This window comes from Tachyglossus aculeatus, chromosome 22 (assembly GCF_015852505.1).
Source record: "Tachyglossus aculeatus isolate mTacAcu1 chromosome 22, mTacAcu1.pri, whole genome shotgun sequence".
NCBI lineage: Eukaryota > Metazoa > Chordata > Mammalia > Monotremata > Tachyglossidae > Tachyglossus > Tachyglossus aculeatus.
The window spans coordinates 18464269-18474702 of record NC_052087.1 but is presented as its reverse complement, the minus strand read 5'-3'; the positions used below and the strand labels follow the sequence as shown (position 1 = coordinate 18474702).

Sequence of the window (10434 nt, the reverse complement as noted above, 5' to 3'; positions counted from 1 at the left end):
AGGTGAGATTAGAACCCAGGTCCTCTAGCTCCCAGGCCCATGATCTTTCCACTGGATCACATTGTTTCTCACAGTTCCACTAATTCCAGGTCCAGCTCAGGGTTGTAATTATAAGCCTATCTATAATTTACCTACTAGGTTGTAAACTCCTTGAAGGCAGGGATCACATCCCCATGTAAACATACTGTACTCTCCCAAGTGCATAATACAGTGCTCTGCATTCAGTAAATTCTCAGTAAACACGAGCAATTGATTAGTTTAGGGATCTTTCCCTCCCCCTCAACTCAAGGACTTGTACGAGAGTTTCTGCACTCCGGCCTGGAACCAGGTGGGTAAAGTAAATGCAGAACAGGGGAACAACCATCCCCAACCCCAATCTCAAAATCCTCATTTAATCCTTAATTGTAATCTGTGACTCCTTCAACACTGAGAAAGGTGTTTATGTACACAGTGAATGCTTAATAGCTACTATCACTTCTACAAATTCACTAATAGGTCTTAAAAACCCAGAGTCAGTAAATAAACCGTTTTCAAAGGGTTGGGCTGGGAGGTGGATAAGTGGATAATACTTTCCAAACAGAGCCCTGTTAAAGCTGGCAAGTATAAAGGAGGCCTACCAAGTCTCCCACCAGTAGAAGAGCACCAGGAAAAGTCAGGCACATACTTCTGGCCTAACCAACAAACCCAGCGCAAAAGATGCAGTTCAAGGCCCATGCACAACACAGAATATAACTCGTTTGGGCAGCAGCTACAACAACAGGTGCACTGATTTAGCTCATTCCAATTCCCCCAGCCACACCCCAATTTCCTTTACAATTGAACATTTTCCAGCAGATTAGGGACTCACCTACTCTTGTCCTCAAAGCTAGCTGCACAAGATGATCTCAGCAAACATTTTCGTTGCCTCTTTGCCTCCTCCAAATCCTCCAGTGCCTTCTTACACTGCTCTCTTCATCCACAGGTGATTCAAATAGTGTAATTTCAGCTCTTCCCTCAGCATCTAACTCGAGCCTCAGTTACTTAAAGGGACAGGCAATAATTGTCACCTCATCTCCATTCAGCTGCCACACCTGCCCTGATTCAATTTCTAGTCTCAGGTGGGTAGGTCACTCCCATTTGCTTTGCTAGGGTGGTTTTCTGCTGGTCACTCTCAACCTGTTTGAACCAAAGAAGGGCCAGACTGTTTAACTCCTTGTGCTGTTTCCGGATGAGGCATGTGGAAATCTGAGGCTCCCTGGGGTTGGAGGAAGAGGGATTTAGAATGCTTAGACATGAAAGAGGATATTCACTCATCTTCCACCACTTCAGCAGATAAGATGGACTTGGCCATTAGAAAACAAGGCATGATCACAGCTGGGTGTATTTGTACTCTTTTAACTTTGCTTCCTGGAGGGAGGCAGGAGGAAGAGCAGACAGGGAGTTTGTTCTCATGGGTAATAGTGCCTAGGGATCCTGGGGAGTCTATGACCTCCCTACCCCAAAAGTCTGGCTCAATTTCATTCATTCAATCATATTTATTGAGAGCTTACTGTGTGCAGAGCACTGTACTAAGCGCTTGGGAAATACAAGTTGGCAACATATAGAGATTCTCCCTACCCAACAGTGGGCTCAGTCTAGAAGGGGGAGACAGAGAACAAAACAAAACATATTAACAAAATTAAATAGAATATGTACAAGTAAAATAAATAAATAAGAGTAATAAATACATAAAAACATATATACATATATACAGGTGCTGTGGTGACTGGAAGGAGGTAAGGCGGGGGGGATGGAGGGGGGAGGGGAAGAGGAAGGAGGGGGCTCAGTCTGGGAAGGCCTCCTGGTGGAGGTGAGCTTTCAGTAGGGCCTTGAAGGGAGGAAGAGAGCTAGCTTGGCAGATGTGTGGAGGGAGGGCATTCTAGGCCAGGGGGATGACGTGGGCTGGGGGTCGACGGCGGGACAGGCGAGAATGAGGCACGGTGAAGAGATTAGCGGCAGAGGAGCGGAGGGTGCGGGCTGGGATGCAGAAGGAGAGAAGGGAGGTGAGGTAGGAGGGGGCGAGGTGATGGACAGCCTTGAAGCCGAGGGTGAGGAGTTTCTGCCTGATTTCACACACCTAAGGTGTGGTTCTGGGATACTTAGGGCCACTCATCTTCTCACTATCCATTCCCTCTAGGAAAGCCCTGAGCCAACTGCTTGCCATCCACATGGGTTTCACCAAGAGGGAAGCTGGAGGCTGTTCCTGGCTCCTGGTTGGGAAACAAAGGAATCAGGTCAAAATAAAGTAGGTACAAGACTGAATAAAATGGGAGGCAATGGAACAAGTGGAAGGAGTAGAGATGGGAGAAGTGGTGGATTGTGGTCCAGGTGGGGAGAAAAGGAAAAATTACTTGTGGGCAGGGAACGTGTTCACCAACTCTTTTATGTTGTACTCTCCCAAACATGTAGTACAATTCTCTGCACACTGTAAGCACTCAATAAATTTGATTGATAACAGGAAAAATCTGAAGAATGAATTGAATTAAAGCTCTCTGAAGAAATGTCTAATGTGACATTTGTATTCAATCAATGGTATTTTTTGAAGGCTTACTTTTTGTACTGTACTAAGCACTTGAGAAAGTACAATATAACAGGATTGGGCAATGTTCCTTGCCCACAATAAGATTACAGTTTAGAGGGGGTGATAGACACTAGTATAAATAATTTATAATACACAATTTAAAGATACATAAATGAGTGCTGTGGGGTTGAAGGTGGGGTGCTCTACTGAATGGATTTACTGAATATTTTTCCAAAACCTGGGTGTTTTGATAGACATTGTTTCCTTTATCCTTTCAGCCATTAGCTAGTGATTTTTGGACGAGAAAAGTAGGCTCTGAATGCAGTTGGATGTTCACCATTAGTTCTTCTAGAACAGTCATTCTCATTTTTAAGGGTTCCAGCAATTCCCCCATCCCTACCGCTCCTCCCCACCAAATCCCTACACATCTGTGATACTTGATTTTGTTCAAGTGGCAAAGATAGCTTACAGGGTAGTTAATCACAAACCAGGAGACAAATCCAAAGAAAAAAAGAAGCATGTGGCCTAGTGGAAAGAATATGGAAGTCAGAGGACATGGGTTCTAATCTCTGGTCCACCACTTGTTTGCTGCATAATCTTGGGCAAATCACTTAACTTTTCTGTGCCCTCATTTACCTTATCTGTGAAAGGGGGATTAAGACTGCCAGAGCTCTATTTGGGACATGGACTGTTTCCATCCTGATTATAGTGTATCTACTCCAGGGCTTAGTACAGTGCCCAGCACATAGTGAATGCTTAACAAATACCATTTAAAAAAATGGCAGTGTTACTGATCTACCCTGATTCCTGATTGGAATCAGGAGGTCATGGGTTCTAATCCCAGCTCTGCTACTTGTCTGCTGTGTGACCTTGTACAAGTCACTTCACTTTTCTGTGCCTCAGTTACCTCATCTGTAAAATGGGGATTGAGACTGTGAGCCCCACGTGGGACAACCTAACATCTCCCCCAGCGCTTAGAGCTGTGCTTGGCACATAGTAAATGCTTAACAAATACCAACATGATTATTATTAATCCGAAAGCATTTCAAGGCCCTGCTAGACATTCACAGGTGAACAGAACTGGTTTATTTCTAAAGTGCCGGGTGGGAAACAGGGGAAAGGCTACAGCAAAATCGACATACTCAAATCCCTATCACTTTGCAAACAAATGTATTTGGGAAAAGAAATGAGGGCTTTTCAGCTTAAAGTTCTAAAGAAGGTGTACTTACTGCATGTGGAAAGATCTTCCCTCCCAGAAGGTTCCCTTCCCTTTCCTTCCCTTCCCTTCTTGAAGGTTCAAGGGAAAGAGAAAAGCAGAAAGCCTCACTTCTTGACTATGTCAAAGTCTCATCCCAGGGCTTTTGGGAGATGATAATAATAATAATAATGATGGCATTTGTTAAGCACTAACTATGTGCAAAGCACTGTTCTAAGCACTGGGGAGGTTACAAGGTGACCAGGTTGTCCCAAGGGGGGTTCACTGTCTTAATCCCCATTTTACAGATGAGGTAACTGAGGCCCAGAGAAGTGACTTGCCCAAAGTCACACAGCTGACAGTTGGCAAAGGCAGGATTTGAACCCATGACTTCTGACTCCAAAGCCCATGCTCTTTTCCACTGAGCCATGCTGTGCCCCGATGAAGGCATCCTACTCCTGCTTTCCCCTCACTCCCTTAACCTCATCCACAGAGGGACTTGAAATGTTAATACTAGATTTATTGAATATTTTTCCCAAATCCTGGGTGTTTTCATAGACACTATCTCCTTTATCCTTTCAGCATTTTTTAATGGCAATTATTAAGCACTTTGTGCCAGGCACTGTACTAAGCGCTGGGGTACATGTCCTACATGGGGCTCACGGTCTTCATCCCCATTTTACAGATGAGGCACCCGAGGCACAGAGAAGTGATTTGCCCAACGTCAGACTGCAGACATGTGGCAGAGTCAGGTTTAGAACCCAGAACCCAGCATGGTAATGAAGATAGATTTTTGCCTTCGCCTAGTCCAGCTTTTCCCAGGGCACAGCTTCAGGAAAGCAGGCCGGCATGTGGCCTGCACCGAAGCTCCCCTTCAAGGACCCCAGATCTGCGAGAACACATGGGGTGAAGGAGGAGTATCAGACCTAAATCTTGCAAGCACAGCAGCAGTGGAGTCAAGGAAATCATCCACAGTGTAAAACAGCTGATGCTATAAATCATGCGTGCTTCCTCCCTACTTCCCCAGATGTCAGGCCAAGCCCTTCTGCTGGATGTAGGAGCAGGTATTGGACCATTATCCAGTGGACTGAACTGGACCCTAGAATTCCAACTCGTAACTGGCTTAAAGCAGAAACCAAGCATTTTGCAAACTATGGCGAGCCAGATAAAGATTGGAGGTTGTTTTGAAGCTAACTGTGCCAACAGCCTAATTTACATGGGCGCTAGATGTGCCAACACAGTAATAAGAGCCCAAAATCATTATAGTCCTGTCTTCCCTTACTGGCACACTATTTTAACAGGTAATGAAAATTCAGAATATTGGTTTATGAATTCATATTTTTACAATCACACAGAACTGAAGCCAATTCAATTTCATTGCTTCCCACTGGACAGTACCTGGTAGGGATGGAACCTACTTTCAGATCAGATCAAATGCTGGGGAGGCAACAGTCATACGTAACCTTTTAGACTGTGAGCCCACTGTTGGGTAGGGACTGTCTCTATATGTTGCCAACTTGTACTTCCCAAGCACTTAGTACAGTGCTCTGCACACAGTAAGCGCTCAATAAATACGATTGATGATGATGATGATGATGTAACCAAAGACAGTGCCTGGATTTTTATGTCTTGTCTCTCCCATAAGAGTGTACTCTCCTTATGGCAGGGAGTGTGCTGTTGCTTCTGGTGTACTTTCCCAAGTGTATATAGTACAGTGCATTTCAATCAAGAAATAATAATCAAGTTTTATTGAGCACTTTGTGCCAACATTGAACTAGGCATTTGGGAGAGAACAATACAGTTGGTAGTGTGGTCTAGTGGCCAGAGCATGGGCCTGGATGGCAGAAGGACTTGGGTTGTAATCCTGGCCCCATCACTTGTCTGCTTTGTGATCTTAGGCAAGTCACTTAACTTCTCTGTGCCTCAGTTTCCTCATCTGTGAAAGGGGGATTAAGACTGAGCCCTATTTGGGACATGTACTCTGTCCAACCTGATTAACCCAATCAGTGCTTAGTACAGTGCCTGGCACATAGTAGGCGCTTAACAAATACTGTAAAAAAAAAAAAAAAGGTGATAGGCATTATCCCTGTCCTCGGGAGGGTGAGGATGTCTCCCTTCAAGAACTCTGTTTAGCTACTCTGTTTTCCATGATTTCTTTGGATTGTTGATTGGAATTTATTGTTGGTTTGTATTTCACTGCTATTGGTTTAAGTCTACCCCATTTATAACGTGAGCCACTGCTTCTTAGGCTCCCAGGATCTCTCCACCAACAGTCCCCATTGTACCTATCAACTCTCGTCATCCCCTACTCCCAAGTCCACACTCATCATTTCTCCCAAACTCACCTAACTGTACTGTTCTCTACTCTCTCACCTCTGTCTTGTTAGTGAAGTCACAGTTGAAGTGGGGTGTTTTAGACCGCTTTTTCAACAGGTCTGGCCAAAAATCTGATATTACAACTGCAGGAAGGAAGGACAAGAGCTACAAAGCCCAGAGTGCAGGGACCCAGCTTTAGATTTTCTCAGAGGGGAACTCGAAAAGAAGCTTCAGTTTGCCTGTTGTGCTGCTTCCCTGGAACCCAGCCAGAAGTGGGGATTTGACAAGGTATTTATTTACACCTTCCTTAACTCTAATGCATCCATGTTCATTCAATTTATTTTGATCACTCTAATTTTAAGTATTTTTATGTTTGTTTCCCTCAGAATGAAAGCCTCCTTATGGGCATGAAAAATGTCACTGCCTAATTCTGTACTTCCCAAGTGTCTAGTGCAGTAGATCGAACCAAATGGGCTACTCCCACTGCTGCTGAAACGATACCTGGGTAAAAAAGGAAGCTAGAATGTGCTGATTTCAAATTACTTTTAACCCTTCCCAACCATCTCTAAGCAAAATGCCTATGCAACGAAGAACAAGGTTGGAAGTGGCTTCTGATAATCAGGCAATCAAGCTTTATACTAGCTGTTTCAGGCCTCAGTGACTTTCAGTATCATTTACTGAACCTCAGTCTTTGGTGTTGGTATTTTTTCTAATTTGTAAAGTTGATTCAATCTTCACTTTAATCAATCAATCAATCAATCAATCGTATTTATTGAGCGCTTACTATGTGCAGAGCACTGTACTAAGTGCTTGGGAAGTACAAATTGGCATCACATAGAGACAGTCCCTACCCAACAGTGGGCTCACAGTCTAAAAGGGGGAGACAGAGAACAGAACCAAACATACCAACAAAATAAAATAAGTAGGATAGAAATGTACAAGTAAAATAAATAAATAGAGTAATAAATATGTACAACCATATATACATATATACAGGTGCTGTGGGGAAGGGAAGGAGGTAAGACGGGGGGATGGAGAGGGGGACGAGGGGGAGAGGAAAGAAGGGGCTCAGTCTGGGAAGGCCTCTTGGAGGAGGTGAGCTCTCAGCAGGGCCTTGAAGGGAGGAAGAGAGCTAGCTTGGCGGATGAGCAGAGGGAGGGCATTCCAGGCCCGGGGGATGACGTGGGCCGGGGGTCGACGGCGGGACAGGCGAGAGCGAGGTACAGTGAGGAGATTAGTGGTGGAGGAGCGGAGGGTGCGGGCTGGGCAGTAGAAGGAGAGAAGGGAGGTGAGGTAGGAGGGGGCGAGGTGATGGACAGCCTTGAAGCCCAGGGTGAGGAGTTTCTGCCTGATGCGCAGATTGATCGGTAGCCATTGGAGGTTTTTGATGAGGGGAGTAGTATGTCCAGAGCGTTTCTGGACAAAGATAATCCGGGCAGCAGCATGAAGTATGGATTGAAGTGGAGAGAGCCATTCCTCTATTTGGGAATCTGATTTGGCCATCATTACTAGAGCCTTCACAGACCACCTGTGTAGATCACTCTCTCTCTATTTCTAAACATTTTCATGTCTAACTCCCCTGTTAGAGTATACGATTCTTATGGGAAGGTAACATATCTTGTGCTTCTCCTGTACCACTAAGTATGCACTCAAATGCCACTAGGACTAATACTACTAATAAGATTAATCTGTTTACCCTGTAATCACCACAACACAAAGCAAAGTGATTTACATAGAGTAAGCATTTGGTATCTCAGTTGGTTGGATTCTTCCAGCATTACTCAATTTCAGCTTAAATATTTTGTAAAAGGAATATTTTGTAAAAGGAAAACAATGTGGTTAATTTTTAAAAATTGTGTCAATCCTTGATACAAAATAATCAAACACAAGATAAGTCTTAGCAAATGGTTCAAAAAGTTTATTTTGAATGTTTAATTTACAAAAAAAAATCATTACTATGTGTGGCCTATGCAAAATTGGATAAAATAAATTGTGTATAAAACCCAACCCAACTTTAATCAAGCAAGTACTACAACCATTGAAAATGTGGGAGGGGGAAAAAAAAAGACACATACATAACATTCTTCAAGGATTGTCCCAACCAGCCAAAACAAATTTCTACACGCGTCTTTTTTAAGAGATATACTGTACACCTTACTGTTTATACACAGATTTTTTTTTTATTGGTCCAAATATCTGATTTGTTAAAAACAGTCTGCTTCCTTGCTCACTGTCAGCAATACAATGACATTAATATTCTGATCATTAGAAGACAAACACACGATTCACAAAGTTAGCATGTGCCACTAGTATCTTTGGTAGGGACCCTAATTTTCTTTTTTCAGTCCAGTCAATCACTTCTTACAATGATTTTGATGTTTGGCAAAAGAAATAAATTACTCAGTAGGAAATGTACTGGTAAATTCTGGTGAACACACAACTAAAAACGATCACCTTAAAAGGCAAGAAGTGATAATCTAACTTTTTAGTGGTGTACAGGTAAACACACACACACACACACACACACACACACACACACTGAAATGGTTATCCATGCAACAGGATTACTGCACAGCAGACCTGTTCTCCATTGCACAAAGGAAGTTTATGCCCTCACTGGTGCTACCCCTGACCCTAGAGAGTGACCACTGCACTAATTGCAGTGGTACCTCTTTAAAAACCTTATAGCTATTAGGCAGGGGTGGGATTTTGGAGAATCTCAAACTGTGGGGGCAATGGCAGGGGGGCAGTCAGCACTCCTGGATATGACATGGGATTTCTGGGGGAAGGGAGTGGAGAAATCAACAGCTAAAAGAGGAAAGAGAAAGCAACTGAATAATTCATGTATCACAATGAAATCACACTTGTTAGATGAAGTTTTGGAAACCACAATTTTCCAGCAGACCATCTAGCTACTACTATATTCTCCTGGCAATATGCCAAGATAAAATTATTTAAATTTCTACAACTTCATTGCTTTTTCCCCCTAAACACTGTGGAATTAGACACGCCTCCATACTTAAAGGAGAGTATACATGCAGAACACCTGCAGGCCATTTTTAAATTGCTAATATTCCAACACAGGTTTACTGAATTTTGGATGAATGTAATTGCTTACACTGATGTCAACATGCATTTCTATAGATATTACCTGATGAGAACTGGCAGATCTTGTAATGGCTTATTGTGACAATCATCTGATTTGGCAAAAATGAAAATACCTTAAATGCATCAAAAAACCATTACCGCAGTCCTCCACGGAAACAAAAACTGCAATATATTAGCAACTTCTGTGGCATAAACATTTGTAAAAGCTTCAGCAAAGTATTAAATATAAAAGCAAAATGTAAATACCCTCTCCACCTTCAAAGAAGCATGATTTGTAGTGTAAAAATCAAGATTTGCTAACTATGATGGCATTAAGGCATAATTGGTGGGTAATCTTCTTACTGTCTCAGCTCAACATAATTTGCTGGGAACAGCCCGTATCTGCCTTTACAAACTCCTCTCCACCAGCCATCGTCAATCATTTCGATGTTTGTGATGATGTCATCGGGGTCAAAGGAAATCTCATCATCACCCGCTGAGGAAAAGCAGGAAAGAGAATCATTAAAACAAAATCCATCCTTCCAGTGTTAGAAATAGGCTGGCTACCGTGGAAGACAGGGAATCCAATTAGATAATCATGTTTCTGGCCTGAAAAGAGTGCTATAAAAGAAAATAGTTCTCTTAACAACCTCTCCCTTTATATTTTTTAAACAATATGACTTTATAAATATAAATGAGAACTCATTTTTTTCCAGGGATTCAAACCGATCCAAGGTTTTCTCAGCTGGAAAGAGGGAAAGATTTCCAGCACAGAAATTGAGATTTCCAGCACAGAAATTGACACAAAATATACGTTCAAATTAGAAATGCCAAAGTGACAAAATCGATGCCAAAATGAAAACTCCAAACAAGTCACATGGTTTGCTTACCAGCCTGGTAATCATAGAGGGCTATGGCTGTAATTCCAAGGTCGTTTTCATATTCATCATAGGTATTTTCCTCTAAAAGACAAAAAGCAGTGCTATGGATTACAAAGATACAGTCTCTCTTTTACTTCTCAGACACAAATACATGGTGGTCTGGTGGTCTCAGAGGAAGCAAAAACCAACCGAGTGGCTTTTTTCATTCTAGAAGACAATGTTGGGGATGGGGGGAAAACTCAGGGCGGTAGAAGAGGTGAAACTGGAAATGGAGTAGAGCTGAAAAATGTCACGACGCAAATGCAGATGCTGCCAACTTCTAGCAGGTATTCTGGGGCTTCTTAGCTGCCAAGGGGAGACACGGGAACCTGGGCAGGCTTTGACAATCCCGTACAGCCTGCCTCTGCCACTTCTGG

The 10434-nt window shown here is 43.0% G+C and overlaps 1 protein-coding gene across 3 annotated transcripts in view; it reads right to left on the bottom strand.

The window, feature by feature from the left end:
* Nucleotides 1–7945: 7945 nt before the first annotated feature.
* Nucleotides 7946–10434, bottom strand: part of CTTN (cortactin) — a 48980-nt gene continuing 46491 nt past the window's right edge. For all 3 annotated transcript variants that reach the window (XM_038764042.1, XM_038764043.1, XM_038764044.1), the window contains 2 exons: nucleotides 10028–10099; nucleotides 7946–9633 (listed from right to left, as the gene is read on the bottom strand). In XM_038764042.1, coding sequence (XP_038619970.1) covers nucleotides 9497–9633; nucleotides 10028–10099 — 209 coding nt within the window. In that variant the 3' untranslated portion in view covers nucleotides 7946–9496. The remainder of the gene's footprint in view (nucleotides 9634–10027; nucleotides 10100–10434) is intronic.